Genomic DNA, 16,740 nt, shown 5'->3' with positions numbered 1-16,740 from the left:
ATGATTCAAACTTATAAAGAGCAGAAATCATTACTAAAGAATAAACTTCAGTGCAAAACGAACATTCAAGGTCGAAATTCAAGGTCTCCTGGGTAGTGGTGTAATTAAGGGGCGCGGACCACCCTTTGCGGCACTTTCCAAGTGGAAATTATTGGAAAAAAAAATTGACTATGATGCTGTGGAATTCTCAAGCTTATAGAAGTTATACAATCCTAATAAGGGGGTTTAATGCCAGAATTGCCTCTGACTCAATTGGACTATCTGTCTTGGCTTTTTCTACAATTAGCCATGATTTGATGCCCGCAACTATTCGATTTTAATTCAAAAATCAACAAAGCCCAAGCTTTGTTCAAAAAATTCCTCCGAGAAATGAAACCCACCTGCTAATCTAAATATAATTCTAGAGTTTAAAGGTGAAGGAATCAAAGGACCATCGAATATTGACGACCGGAAGGACGTCGAACAATGGCACAGAAAAACCTCAGCAGTGATAGCTGCAACCAAGTAAAGAGTGAACCGCGGCCCATAGCAACTGTAAGTCTAGACAGACGTAAAAAAAAGTCAAGCGAGAAAGAACTGAAAGTTGAAGATAATATAGGAATGATAACTTTTATTTCAGTTAACCTACCACCTACAATTCAAATCCCACACTCAATTCGACACACTAATTCAAGCCAATTCATGCACCTCCAACCAAACTAAAAATACCCGCGTTCCCACATACCACACAGTCTGCTCAAATATCAATCCCTTCTAACCATTCCATATCGATACCTCCAGTCCCAACTGTCAAGAGAAAAGAAGGCACCAGTAGCAGCAGAGGCTGACAATAGAGAATATGCCTCTGAAACCACGGTCCCACACACAGTGAGTAACGAAACTTGGAGTTTACAGTATTAATTTATTTTCATCCCATGTGGTTTCTTTTTGTCGGCATAGCTACTTTACTGGGAATAGATACTAGTACAACAGGGGATCATAGTGCTAAGGGTTTTAAAGGAATTAGAGACCTGCCTCTCTATTCCCTCCTCCCAAGTCAAGATTAGAGGTCCTCTCCTCCCGATGCTCCCTAAAATTTTCAGCTTCATCCCCAAAGATGTTTCAAGGGTATTTTAGATACAGCGTTTAAATGACCTGGCAATATATAGGTATTTTGATATGCCTCGGTAATTAACTATGAGTAGACTATAGGTCACATACGGACTTAAGGTGTAAAACCGTTTAGGTGGATCCAATTTTTTTTTCTTTTTCTCCTGCCTCCCAAAGTCAAAATTTGAAGTGTATTTGTCCCCCTTAGCAATCACAGTAAGCTTGAAACTGATACCTCAAGTATTCCCGAGACATTGCAGATACGCTATCTTGATAACCTGAAACCTACAAGTGCTTTATGATTTACCTCGCAAATTAGACATAAATACATTTTAATTCATAAAGTAGAAACGCTTAGATGGATTAGAAACAATTTTTTTAGCTGCTCTTCCACCAATCAAAGACTTGAAGTCCCCTCTTCCCCACAAAAAACACACTCCCTGGAAATGTCGACTTCATACCCGTTGCCGTTTTTCAAGATATGACAGGTACGTCATTTTGATAATCTGGATAGGCATAGTGTTTTTAAATTCCATCTGACATCTCCCAAATCAAGATTTGAGGCGTAATTAACACCTCAATATCCGCTGTAAGTTTTAGCTCGATCTCCCAAGCCGCTCTTGAGATATTGCGGACATCATATTTTACTAACCTGAGTAAATATAGTGACTTCCAATTAACAAGACTAATTATTTTCGCTACTATCACATCGCTATGCACACTTGGCAAGTACTGGCATCTGAAAAAGCACACTAAGTAGAATGGTACCAAAGAAAGGAATATTTATCCGAAGTCAGGGCGATGAATAAAAACGTTAACTCTTTTTTTTAGGTCTAAACATCTTATCTTATTTAAGAGTAATGCTTACTTTTGAACAGACCCAACCATCATCAATTTTTTGAGATGTTGAAAGATAAATAAGAAATAAAAAAGGAAGCTTACACTTTGAGAACAATTTTTGAAAGGAGCATATATTTTAAAGCTACAATAGCTTTAGGATGATCCACCGAGTTATACCCTTCAAATGCTTCGTAAAAGTAGGAGAACGCAGTCTTAAAGTCCTTTTCGTCAGCCGCGTGCAAAATACCAGACTGTAAATCCAATGCGGCTTGCATCTTTGGTGGAGTATAGATGGAGTTAGCAGTCGTCCTAGCAGATGTTAAAGCTGCACGAGCTTTAGGTAAATTGCTAAGAGCGTGGTACGTTTTGCTTTCTATAAGCTGCACCTAAAAAAATAACAAAAATAAATAAATAGAGTACTGATGTATCAACTATTATCGTAACCAAAACAAAAGGACGAATCTCATGATATTCTTTTCAAAAATGAGATAAAAGGAAATAAAATATTTTTCCAGCAAATTCTAAAAGTTTTTTTTTTTTAAACATTTTGTCACTTCAATCATATCCTATCTCCCATTCATTATATTAAGTATATACCTCTAAAAACATCAAAATAAAGCTATTTCAAATAGTTATAAAGCAATAATTATACATTTTTCTCTCTTTCTCCTTTCAATCCTTGAACTAAATGGCTTTTTTGCAAAAGGGTTTTTTAATGTTTTTTTTCACAAAAATCCTATTTCTTGCCCTCTAAAATTTTAAGATTGCCATTTAGTTTGGACACTATTAAACGGTCATACCTGAGACCTGGCACGCCTGGATTCTATAAACAAACACTGAAAGTTTTTTGATCTAACAATAAAAAAAAGTAAGAAGCCGAAAAAAAGAAGCAGTTAAAACAATTTTATATAAAAATTGTTGAAAAAGAGACAGTATGGTCAAATCCAAAATCTGAAGGAGAGAACAAATCATTAAAGACAAACTAGCATGCATACTGTAAGACAGACCTACAACGTTTTAAAAACCAAGACTACTAAGAATTAACAATGGCAACATTTGTAATCCAAGACGAACATATCAAAATATCGAGATACCTACCTTCAACGACAGGGCACTGCACTGGATTTTAATTAATGCGCAATTCTTATGGGGATTGTTTATTAATGTAGGCTTGCTTTTTGGGCTGAATAACCTCTTCATACCTATGTTATTCATTATGAGTTGCATCCCATCTTGCACCATAATATTTACAGGTATGAATATAGAAAGAGTCAGAAGTGATAAGTAGGCTTGAGACCGTTTGTGGAAGACGCCGACTCGTTGATATGAGCGTACCGCCAAATGAGGAAAAATCACATAGTGACTAGGATATGCCTAGACTTAAACAAGATCTCATATCAACTGAAAGTCCCAAGGATTTCTTGCTGACTAGTTATAAGCTGGTTTAAGCGTTTTGTATAGACTTGTTAAGAAAGAAGAAAAAATCATTGCTTTTCATATAGCCATAATTTTCAATAATAGTATAAAAATTATGACATGGAATGTGGTGACGGTGAAAGACGACTATCGTATTGACATTTCGATTGGATTTTTCAAACTAGACTTCTTATTTCGTACGGTTAAAGAAATTTTAAAACAGCTGATATAGAATTTGTTCATTGAGATAAGAGGGATGGAGTACATAGCCGGGGAGCAGGGATCATGATGAATGAGGATGCTTTTGATTCTTCATTGGGATGCAAAGCATCAATTATAAAATCCTAGTTCCTAACTTTATAAGCAACAAGTGTAAGGCATCAGTCATAGTGGAATATATTCCTGTAGAACTGACTGAGAGAGGTGACAGTGACTCAGATGAATTTTACACACAGTTACGGGAGCAACTGGACAAGGTTCCAGGCAGAAATATGAGGAACATGCCCAGGTTGGTAAAAAGAGGGATAGATGTTATCATAGGTTTGGTAAGTTTGGTGTTGGGAAGAACGATAATAAAGTTAACAGACAACTGCAACTTTGTAGGTACATCTTTCCCAAACAAACACAACTTAGAAACAATAGTGAAATTTTCTCAAGACAGTTGAATTCAATTCAGTGAATATTTCGGCCCTATGTCAAAGGGTCGTCTTCAGCACAACATAAATATATATATATATATATATATATATATATATATATAAATATATATATATATATATATATATATATATATATATATATATATATATATATATATATATATATTATATATATATATATATATATATATATATATATATATATATATATATATATATATATATATATATATATATATATATATATATATATATATATATATATATATATATATATAAACTTACATTAAAATGCGAACATTAAAACTAAAAACATTTTTAAAACTTTTTAATAGTTCTAATAACTCCTTTGATTCTGCTTTAGCTTGCCATATATTTAATAATCCCGCCCACACAATACTTTTTGAAAAAATCATCTCTGATTAGTAATGATTTGGGGATAAGACAGGTGGTTCAGGAATCAATCGAAATTAGTCAACAAAAAATATATTTCTTTAAATAGAGACTTGGGGAATATTCACTAAATTCTTTATGCTCAAATTTAATTAAAAATGATCTAACAAAATGTTTTACTAAACCAATTTATAAAAGTACTGAACCCATTACAAAAATACCTTTGTGGCTACCTGCCAAAAAAGCAAGATTAGCTTTGAAAGCTTGTATTGGATCATTGTGTTGCATGAGTAACACTTTGGTTTTGTCATAGTTTTTTTTTTTGTTCCTAGCACCCCGATTTCAGCTTATTCCTGGAAAGAGATAAGGGTCTAACCTCTGCGGTTTTTACGCAGTGTGGAACTTGGCCGAATTGATGAATATGACTTTGCATTTTAGAAAGATTCGTAGAACTCTTGCCTGTGGACAAAAATCTATTGTTTCTACCCATTTCTGTTCATGTAATTAAATAAAAAAAACTAATTTTTTTAAATGAAAGTAAGGAGCAACATTAAAACTCAAAAGGAACAGAAACTACTCCGTATATGAAAGGGGCTTTTCCTCCTCAACGCCCCGCTCTTTACGCTAAAGTTTGACCCTTTCTCTTAACTCTACCTTTTAAAACAGTAAGAAACTTTAGCGTAAAGAGCGGGGCGTTGAGGACGAAAAGCCCCTTTCATATACGGAGTGATTTCTGTTCGTTTTAAGTTTTAATGTTGCTCCTTACTTTCATTTAAAAAAAAAACTTGTTTTTTTTTATTTAATTTCTGGACGTTTTTGAATTAATGCATGTTTTGATCTTAGCTCTCCGCATATAAATAATTAAAACGAAATTTGCATATTAATTAATTGCAATTAATCGGAAGATTTTGAGAAAAAAGGAGCGAGGGAGGAGGCCTAGTTGCCCTCCAATTTTTCGACTACTTAACAAGGCAACTAGAACTTTTATTTTTTTACAAACATTTTCATTGGTAAAAAATATACGTAACTTACGAATTAACTTATGTAACGAATTTCTATATTCGTATGTTTTTATTGCGTAGAGAGTCGGGTAAGACGGACCGGGGGGCAAGACGGACCTTTTGTCATTGCTCGACTTGAGCGTAACCTTTTTATCACTTGTAGAGCTAGAAACAACGGCCATCTAGTGGCAAGTTTCGGAGCGAAGTCTGAGAGTTGAAGCCAATCTTGTGTTCGAGAAAAATATTTTTATTCGTTTTCACATTCTCGAAACCGGCTTTTGAGGTAAATGTTTTTCTTTTCTGGTGTTTCTAATGTTCTGTTTTATACTGTGGTAATTTTTCTTACAAATATGGAGGTCTAGGAGAGTGTGTGAGACATTAATTTTTTTCATTGCAGCGCCATCTTATGTTATAATTTTTAACTATTCCGAAAAAGCAGGTTTAGGGTAAGATGGACCACAGAGACAGCGGGTAAGACGGACCGGTCCGTCTTGCCCCCTACTTCTGGGATCTTTTTCGAAGTTATTATTTTTTACGTATTTTGTGAATATTGTGTTGCATTTATTGTTCCCGCATGTCAATTAGAAATATATTAAGCTGTCTCTCTTTTGCAGAATGGGAAAGTATACTAGGAAAACCACCCGCGGTCTCCACGACCAGGACTTACGGAGAGCAGCTGCTATGCGAGTTAAATCTGGTTCGCCGCTTCGCAAAGTTTCGAAAGAGGTTGGTTTGCCACGAAGCACAATGCGAAGAGCAGTTGCAAAACTCGACGCAGCAGAAGATCCCCAATCAGTGGAGTTGGCAACTACCTTCAACTTTAAAAGTGTGTTCTCAGCAAACGAAGAGATACTTCTGAAGGACTATATGATCACGGCACAGCACATGCATCATGGACTTACGAAAAAGGAAGCAGGTCAGCTTGCATATGAATATGCCCAGGCCAAAGGGAAGAATATGCCGAAGAACTGGACTGAAAATAAGTGTGCAGGAAAAGACTGGATGAATAGCTTTATGAGTCGTGTTGGGCTTTCCCTAAGGTCCTCCGAAGCGACAAGCCCTGCCAGAGCCACCAGCTTCAACAGGACGAATGTCAGCGAATTCTTCAATAATTTAGAAGAGCTGCTTATGAAGCACAAGTATCCGCCGAATAGAATATATAATCTTGACGAGACTGGAGTAACCACCGTTCAGAAGACACCAAAGGTGGTTGCAGAAAGGGATCAAAGCAAGTTGGACGCATTACTTCGGCTGAGCGAGGGACGCTGGTAACAGTCGTAGGGTGTATCAACGCAGCTGGCCAGTCGATAGCCCCTTTCTTTGTCTTTCCACGAGTGAACTGGCTTCAAAGTTTTCTCAATGGCACGCCCCCTGGAAGCACAGGAAAATGCCAGCCGTCTGGATGGATGACAGCCGAAATCTTCCCGGATATGATACGCCATCTGATCTCCCAAACCAGTTGCTCGCCCACAAATCGACTTCTGCTGATTATGGATAACCATGATTCGCACTTCTCATTGAGCGTGGTTAATCTTTGCAGAGAAAACGGCATTGACATCTTAACGCTTCCGCCACATTGCAGTCAGAAGCTGCAGCCTCTTGATGTTGCTGTTTATGGGCCATTCAAGCGATACTACAATGAAGCAGCTAACTCGTGGATGATTTCGAACCCAAACAGGAGGATTACCATTTATGAAATCGGAATATTCGTTGGAATCGCTTTTCCAAGAGCTTTCGTCATGGAAAACGTACTAAGCGGGTTCCAAAAAAACAGGAATATACCCTTTCAATAGGAACGTTTTCCAAGATCACGACTTTCTCAGCGCCTTTGTGACAGACCGACCAGCACCAGAGACGTCTCCCATGACAGGCCAGTCTGCAGTTCCATCAACCAGCCCTGGCAATTGACGTCTCCCATGACAGGCCAGTCTGCAGTTCCATCAACCAGCCCTGGAATAACGACGTGCTGCCAACTACCAGTAGCTCAGTGATTTTTGCGACTATGCCAGTGACTCCAGAGTCGGTTCGTCCTCACCCTAAGGCGAGTTTCTATGCAAGAGACGGAAAAACGTCTAGGAAAAGAACAAAGTCCAAAATTCTGACGAACACACCTGAAAAAAACAGACTGGAGGAAGAATTTGAGTTGAAAAGAAAAATATCAGAAAAGAAAGCTCAAAGAAAACGGCCTGGAAAGAGAAACCTCTCCAAACAGCCTGGGAACGGGGAAGACAGCTTCGATGAACATATCGCGCTGGATGATGAAAGTGATGACAGCTTGCATTTGGATGGGTCAGAGGAGGAGGGGTTTCTTGATGGAACCGAACCAAAAAGTGGGGATTTCTTGGTTGTGAAAGTGCCGACCAAGAAGAGCTTCAGGAATTATGTTGGAGTTGTGTGTGATTGTGAATCTGATGGTTTCCAAGTTCAGTTTTGGAAGCGATTAGCTCCATCGAGCAAATTCACGGCAACTGAAGAGATGAGCTTCGTGCGAAAAGAAGAGGTCATCATGAAGCTGCCAAAACCGACCCCTTCGGGCGGAACGACGAGACAGTCGGCTCAGTTCGTTTTTCACGTAGATTTGGCCTCGTACAGTGTTTAAATATAGTTATTTGCTAACTTTTTACTTTTTTACTTACTACTAGTATTTTAAGTATTCGAAATAAAATTGTTTAGAGACAATCAATCTTTTTGAGCAATTGGGTCCGTCTTGCCCAAAGGGCTGGTCCGTCTTATCCTATGGGGTGGGCAAGATGGACCTTTTGACCAACTTCAGTTTTTTTTATCTGGGCCCGGAAATACGGCTGATTTATGTGTGAAGAAGGTTTCTTTACGTAACTCAATGTTTTGGGGACAGGTTAGACACCTTTCGTCAGTTGTCGCTTGTTTCCAACCTCTTCCGCAGACGAAAAACCAAAATGAGGTCCGTCTTACCCGACTCTCCCCTATATGAGGGGGTTCTACCCTCGTCAATACCTCGCTCTTTACACTACATCTTAAATTTTGTCCCAATTCCTAAAGAATGATCTCTGAATCCCAAAGGCCGTAGAATAAATAGTTGAAATTACTAAAAATACTTTAGCGTAAAGAATAAGGTATAACGATGAGGTAAACCCCTCATACGCGTAATGATTTTTGTTCGTTTTAAGTTTTATTTTAGTTAAGTTTAAGCTGCTCCTTACTTTCAGTAGAAAAAAACTTTTCATATTTATTTTTTCATTGTTTTTTCAAATATTGCTAGAAAATCCTGCGCCCCCTTTATTGAAATTTTCTTCTTCCATGAGAAGTTCCTCCATGGAAATATCTTCCCACGTAACCCCCCTCTCAACTCTCTCACGTTGCCTACGCAACGTAGATCTAGTTTTGTTCTGTTTCGTTTGAATGAATTTATCATCTCACAATTTTATTTCTCAGTTGAAGTAAGGTTGAAGTAAGGATGCTAGGGCTGTTTTAAAAAGTTTTTAAAGATACATGTTTGCAGAGCGTGTAAGACGGCCAACCTTAAAGATTATGTTATTGTAAGCCAAGAACTCTCAGATTTAATACAAGACACTGGGTATACAAGAGTACCTTTATTGACGTCACAACTGATGATCATATGCAGTAGCGCCTACAGGTAATCTAAAGCAGGATCTAGGAAGGGTAACCTTCAAGATAGATATGACGCTCATAACTCTAGGAGGAGAGTTTAAGAGAAAAGTAACAAGAACAGTTGAATAAGAAACTGGAGAATTTAGAATTCAAAAATATAGAAGACGGGTGGAATAATTTCAGGGAAATAGTATGCGAAGTACCAGAACTGGCCTTATAAAAAAATCACTAGAAATAGTGGCAAAAACAGTTTAAGCTATGTAGAAGAGACATAAGGTTTCTGCAATAGTTACACACCCAATGCTTGTACAACAGATCTTACAAGGATAAAAGAAAAGTAAGGGAGACAGAGAAGACATTAAAGTGTGAAATAAGGAGATGTTTAGGAGGCAATGGATAAAATTGCCGAGGATCTGAAAGTTGCAGCCAAGGGGGATAATAATAAAATATTGTACTGGCATGGTAATAAATTGAGAGGAAGCAGTCAATCTCGACTTGTCCCAGTTAAAGATAAGAGCAGGACCTCAATTAGTAATAAAGAAAGTGTTAAAAAAATATGAGCGAAATATTTGCAGAACGTGTTAAACTTTGATAAAGTTGAAAAACGATATATTTATTTTACGAGGAGGAATTAGAGATAGTCTAAAAGATTGAAAAAAATACGACCTCAGGTGCTGATAGCGGATTAAATGGGTTACTGGAACAGGGTGGTTGCGAATTTATAGAGGTGTTACGGGAGATTACGGACATGACTTTCAAAAAGGGGAGGTTCTCAGCAATTTTATGAAAACTTTAAATTAACCCCACTTACGACAACAGTAAGTCTTATCATCATAGAGACATTAGCTTGATTTCCATACGAAGTGGATTATTAAGCATGATGATACTTATTAGACTAGGAGATATTGTAGATAAAGTCTTCGGAGAAGAACAGTGTAGTTTAGGAATGGGATAGGATGCGTCGACTAATAATTGAGAAGTGTCTGAATCACGAGACTCCATTAGGCCTTAGTTTTATAGATTGTGAACAAGCATTTGATTCAATTGATGGAAAAGTTTTATGTGAGGTCCTGTCTTTGAAAAGTATGCCAGATAAGTATATAAGAGTGGTAAGCTCTATCAATGAGAATATTATTGCCGCGCCGCAGTTAAGGTAGGAAGTGCGGTTATTAGTTGGTTATGTGTGGAATCAAATGCTAAATAGATTTGTGTCCTATCTCCATTTATGTGAATTATTACGACCTAGTTTGATCCAAGGAACACAGGCAAAGCCTATAGGAAAACTTGGCGGGAAGCTAAACCCTCACAGATTTAGCCTAAGCAGACGATTTGAGTATCATAGATAAAAGATTTTGGCGAAATGAATGAGTTTTTGGAAGTTTTGGCAGTCTTTTTCTTTTATGTAGCAAAATACACGGAGCGCCCTGCTGGTCTTTCCGCCTCTTAGGGATGGACAGTTTAAAGCCTATATTGGCTTGTCTGGGCAATCCAGGGGTTAATACTTTTAGATGATCTTCCTCAGGGTGCAAGAAAATGTTTGACAATTGACCTTACGAAGACTAAGTACCTTAGACCAGGTATAAACAAAGATGAAGAGTGAAATTAGATGACAAGAAAATCATCAGGGGCATAGATTCCTTTGCCTGGGTATTATCATTAATAAAGATGGTAGATGTCATGAAGATTTAAATTAGAATAGTGACGGTACGTATTTTTTTCACATATGAAAAAAGCTTGGAAGAACAGGAACAGGAATATAAGTTAAGAATATCAAGCAAGTCAAAAATACAAATCTTCCATAAAGATATGCTATTTTTTCTCCAAAAGAATTGCCTAGGGGAAGCTTTAAATACGTTTGACTGGTAAAATATCAAACAGTAAAATGTAAGAAAAACGTGGTGCGATCCCATCCTCTAGGTCAATAACGAAAGAAAGCTTTAGATGGCTCGGAAATATTATATGAATGAAGGCTACCGACCTCCAACTCGCTTGGTGAGTTTGCCCGTAACAGCAATAGTAATACGGATGAAGGATAATATTTTGTCAAAATTGTGATTTTGGCTAATTATTTGGCAACAAACCAAGTCATCCCCAAATGAGATGAGAAGAGGTCATACAAAATGATGCAAAGAAAACAGGAACTAGATGGCAGGGGTCACCCTTTTATACTTTGCGATTCGTTTCAGGTCTTTCTCCTCCAAACTTGACCACAAAATCACAGACAATGCGTCCTTCTACTTTATTAATTTATTACGAAGTAATAGCCTTGTTACAAAAACTATTTTTTTTTTCAAGCATCAGAAACACTTTAACTAACAGCGAATATTAATTTATTTATGGGTAACAGTGCTCAGTCAATCGAAAATATACAAGATACATATATTTTTGTCGTATGAGTAAGAGATTCAAACCGTCCTAGTGATAAGCAGAGCCCATCTTTTTTTGGTAATTGAAGATTTTTCTTTATGGAACAAAAGCAAAAATAGTATACTTTTGAATTTAGTAAATTGAAGCCAAAGTAGACAGTTAAGGGGGGGGGGATGCCTGAATGCAAAAAAAATTGACCAGACTATGCAAATCTGTTGGAAGCCAATCTAACGAAGTCTGTAAAACAACGAGCTGGTAAAACGCATGAACTAACATATACTTGTTTACACAATTCTCAATTAGAAGCAAATTCAAACCTATCTTTTAACACGCGTTTTTAATTACCAAGTATATGTTTAGAAACATTTTAGGGTGTAAATGTGCTACCAAGAGTATGTCTGGTGAAAATTGGTATGTACATATGATTTAACCTATGATATATTGTTCTGACTGTATGTAAACACGATTTTGAGTACAGCGCAAGGAAATGGGTATTTTCCAAAGGAGGATAGAGGGGGGGGGGTGAATTCAAATTTTGGAGTATTTTAAAGGCTGACTTGTTATAGCTTCCAGGACTGGTGTTCTGGACTAATCTTGGAGGGTGAACCTTTGACCCTCATGCACAGGCAAAGGAAAAAACTCGTTCATCTGACATTTCTTATGAAATTGTGAGGGCTGAGATTGTTTCTACGGAATTACAATTAATGAGCCTGTCTTTGGCACCCCTTGTTCCACAAATTAGATTGTGTAATGATGATTTTTACTTTGTGAAGGAATTCTGTTACCTTGGCTTTATTTTTAGCAATCATTTGCTTGAAGATACAGCTCATATTCATCATGTTTTGACGTGAATTTTTCTCAGAGGTTTCTGAATATTCAATTTTACACACTTGAGTTGCAGTCTCAAATATGGTACTCTCCTATTTGATTTTAATTTTTTTATGCCAAAATATGAATGGGGAATGTACAGAAGGTTAACTCATAACATAGATCTGTATTCTAGTTTCAGACTTACAAATCCAAGAAGCAACGAAATCATCTTCTCAAAAGTATGTTGTTTAAAACTAAGTGATTATGGATGCATATAGCAACCTCCCCCCCCCCTTATTACTAGTTTTACCAAGTTAAATTTTAAGGCCTGAGGCCTAAATATTCATTTATTGTGTTTCAAACTCTCCGCCGAATTGGAAAAAACCACATGATGCACCTCTTCTACACTACTGAAACTTAGACCCTTCTCCCTGGCATTTACAGAAGGGGATAGGGCCTTCTGGCCTTAACTTCATAAAATCCTGCTCTTTAAATTGAAAAAAAAAAAGGTCTAACAAACTAATGAAACACAAGAATTCCAACCTCAGGTTATTTTTCAAAAAAAAACCTTTAAATTGTTTTTGTGTTTATTTAGATTTTTTTTTGGCCACAACAATTCTCATTTATGTACACAATAAGAAAAAATTACCTCTACAAGTAGATTTTTATCATCTAGTTTTTTCAACTCCTTTAACAATCTTGAACTAAGCTGTAAGGCATCCTGATACTTCCCAGTATCATAGTACAAAGTAATTAGCCTTGACTCCAGACTCTGTCTTAAAAAGGTTCTTTTTTCTTGAACTGCCCAATCAATGCATTCTTGACACAGTTTTACTTCAGTACCAGTTCCAGCTTCTAAATCTAAAAACATATCCACAAGGGACCGGACAAGCTTTGCAGCCTTTGCCTTACTTATCTGCGACAAGAAGAATCTCGATCGTTGGATCAAATTGCCAAGGTCTAGAAAAAAAAAGGATCAGTACAGTACAGCACAGGAAATTATTGATGTAAAACCAGAAGAACTGAGTAGTTCAAACTGGAGGCATATGCTATTTTGTATTGTAACTAAAAGTTGGCTGCGAAGTTTAGCCCTAGCTCCTGTTACAACCCAAAAAATTAATGAGAGCTAATTTAGGACAATAAAAAACAAATATAATTCAAAGGTCGAAAATCTGGCAAGTTGTTAAATATGTATTATTTTTGCATTGAAGAGGACCGAGTCCAGAATAATAAGAAACATTCTATATATAGACTCTCAAAGTTAGACAACTAAAATTGAATCCCTTCAGTATAAAGATTGCATGACTAACTTGCAATACAAGATATATATAGCTTTCTAGTAAAATAAATCAAGGACAGGTGTATTTTGTTCAGTGCTGATCTGGAAGAAATAAATATATTTAAGATCTTCTACAAGCGCTGAAACTCCTCAGACTATGCACAGACTTGAACTACGTTTATAAATGTTTTGAATGATATGAAATTTTATCTGTATTGTAGTACTGGTACTTTGACAATAACAAAAAAAGTAGCATGGTCCATCTAGAATACAAAAAGTTCAAAATAACCATTATTTAAATGTTGTCAGTTATCTCAGTGTAGATGTTGTGCAAGAAAAGGAAGTTCCAATGAAAAAAAAATCCTTTTTAGTCTAAACTGACAACTGGTTACAATGCTCAGAAGTATTATGTATTATTAAAACGTCTGGAAATTTGGATCCAGATATGTAAAAACATTTCTAGCAACATTTTATCAATAAAATACCTAAAGCTAAAATCCATGTGATAGCCTAAAGCTGACAGCACAGACAGCTGTCAGAATCTGAGACCATAGGTATCAAAATACCTTTTCTGTTGTTGATTTTACACAAAGAAAGCAATATTCAACTATTCATCTTCTTCATATATAGAAAGCAATATTTTAGAATTGCAAAATCTAAAAAGTTGTCTTTTATTCAAATTCGTAGAAAGCTTGATTTAAAACTGAAGTTGGGGGAAGCGCAAGAATAACTTTTATAACTTTACTATGAAGTTTCTGTGAAGGTTCACAGAAAATCAGGAAATTTGAAGTCCAAAAAGTGATGCACATTAAGATAACTTAGATAAAAAAGACGGAAAATAAATGACTGTGTAGAATAGGATTTGTATTTACTATTAAATAAGAAAACAAATTAATAATTACCTCTAGCATTTTTCCTATCTCTGTAAAATTCAGCTACTTTAATAATGCATTGTTCCCTCATTTTCACATTCTCTTCATCAGTATCTAGCTCTCTTGTTTTTTCAACTGAAAAGATGCATTGACACATTATACAATATTTGAAATTCCTATAAATGACAATATAATAACCTTATGTAATTAACTAAATAGGAAATTAACAGAGCTGTTTCTAGGGCTGGTGTGGCTCAGGGAAAAATTAATCACACTCCACTAGCCACGGTGCCCCTAGGGCAGCTGACCCAGTTGCCCACAGCTCTAGGAAAGGCTCTTGACATTAATGCAAAACAGCATAGGACTCCTAATGAATGTAGGGCAACATATGTAAGCACTTTTTGAATTGCCACAATAACACAATGTATGATAATTTTCAATTGCTGATATTTTCGCAATGCCACCTTTCTTCCAGCCATACCAATTGAGAAGATGCGAAAAACTGCACTTTGAACCCCTTACAAAAAAGCTATGTAACCTATGGTTAACCCAATCTAGTTACTCTTGATTCTGCATTAGAGACCAAAATGTCACAAATAAATTCTTTATGTTCCAATAGGTACGAAAACATACTAATAAACCAACAAAATTTAATATGAAGGTACAATAAATCTGTTTGTTTCAACTCATGAGGGTCTAATGGGGGGGGATACCATACGTTTTCTCAACTTTTTAAGGGGGAAATCAACAATTTTGGTTTGATTCTACTTCTCTTTGACTCTAGGTTCTCTAAATATATTTATAAGTATTTGTATTGGATTTTACCCATACAATATTAGGCTTTTTTTTCAATTTGTGACATATTTTTACAAAATCTTTTGAAACCTAATAGTTCAGATCTTAGCAAGAGTATTAGGTTGAAAGCTCATCTTTTGGGCTTCATTTTGACTAAAGATTTATTTCTGAAAGTTGTACTTTCATAACAAAAACTTTATCTGAGCTCATCAAAGAGCAGCACCCAGTTGGTGGGAGAAGGAGTGTTGGTAGATACAGTACTTCAGAAAAAACTTCCTAGGTCACACTTTATGCTGGATTAATTCCTGGAAGATCCATTTATATAACTCGGCTACTTACTAAGTCATCAAAAAGACCATCATCTAAAACTTTACCATTTCCTTTTCATTCATTTTCAACATTTCTAGGAGTCAAGTCCATGAGAGCATCAAGTTCTGAGATCTGTTAAGTTTATCATTGGTAATTACTTGTATCATAACCTAATTGCTAAAAGCACTTAGTGCATTGAGCTTCTAGTCCAGCTGGTGCATTGTTCAGCCCAGATATCTTAGTCGTTATTTTTTTTTATACATGTCACTCTTTTGCTGCTTTCTATTCAGGATATTAAGTATAATCATCCCGTTGGGAATATTTATTAATCTATGAGAATGGTCTTAGTAAAATAGGACCATATATCTGGAGGATGTCTTTCCCTAAACCAATAACCATTTTCACTCATATTTTTTAGTTGGATTGATCAGCTATGATGTTGATATTAACGTGCAAGTAGCTAGGAAAACTGTTTTAATCCATACTAAAAACCTGTTCTCTGTGACGAGTCATTATAACAAACAAAACAACATTTTCGACAAACTGGTTAGAAACAGAAGGTAGGAATGAACAGTTCATGCAAGAGTGATGGACCAAGAGTAATGCATATGATAGCTTGGCCTACTGCAAAATATGTGAAAACACACACAACTGCCAAAAAAAACAAACAGCTGACTAAAGTGCAAATAGGTGGAAACTTATGTGCAAGCTGTTAAGAATTTTTTGTTTAAACCCATAGCTTACTACAACCTGTTCTGCTCCTGGGCATTGTAACAAGCAAGACAACATTTTCAAAAAAAATGGTTTGGAACATTACATAGGAAAGGACACTTAGTACAAGGGTGGCCTGCCAAAAGTACTGATTGATACAATTTGTTCTACTGCAAAATATTTAAAATCACTCAGCTGTCAGAAAGGACTGTTTTCTTCTTCAGAATCTTATAAGCTATGATCACATCACACAGCTCGTATTGATCAGTGAGGGGTAGTATTAGAGACTTGAGACATGGTGAATATCATAGAGGCCTTTAACCCATTTTGTTACCCTCAACTCAACTGACTCAAGAGCTGCTTAATTGGTTTTTAAGTGTATTGATGGTATGTGCCACACATCCCAAACTCTAACACTGGTCTCTTGTAGAGGTTGGTCATGATAGTTTGGGGCCTGGTAGTGAATATATTTTTGATTATCTCAAGTGTCTGATAGGCCTTGGCAAAAGCTGCTTGCACATGAAGATGAAAATTTAAATCATTATCAATCAGTAAACCAAGGTCTCTTTGTAGATGGCGGCTTTAGGTACCTTTGTAGGATTTATCACTAC

The 16,740-nt window shown here is 36.3% G+C and overlaps 1 protein-coding gene across 1 annotated transcript in view; it reads right to left on the bottom strand.

Annotated features, from left to right (window-relative positions):
* The window catches only part of LOC136027334 (26S proteasome non-ATPase regulatory subunit 11-like), a 37,105-nt gene that overhangs the window by 10,367 nt on the left and 9,998 nt on the right, over positions 1 to 16,740 (bottom strand). The window contains exons 2-4 of the mRNA XM_065704474.1: positions 14,345 to 14,449; positions 12,813 to 13,123; positions 2,032 to 2,315 (exon numbers count right to left, since the gene is read on the bottom strand). Coding sequence (XP_065560546.1) covers positions 2,032 to 2,315; positions 12,813 to 13,123; positions 14,345 to 14,449 — 700 coding nt within the window. The remainder of the gene's footprint in view (positions 1 to 2,031; positions 2,316 to 12,812; positions 13,124 to 14,344; positions 14,450 to 16,740) is intronic.

This window comes from Artemia franciscana, chromosome 5 (genome assembly GCF_032884065.1).
Source record: "Artemia franciscana chromosome 5, ASM3288406v1, whole genome shotgun sequence".
Classification (NCBI taxonomy): Eukaryota; Metazoa; Arthropoda; class Branchiopoda; order Anostraca; family Artemiidae; genus Artemia; species Artemia franciscana.
Note: the sequence above shows the minus strand (reverse complement) of the source record. Positions and strands in the feature narration are given on the sequence as shown.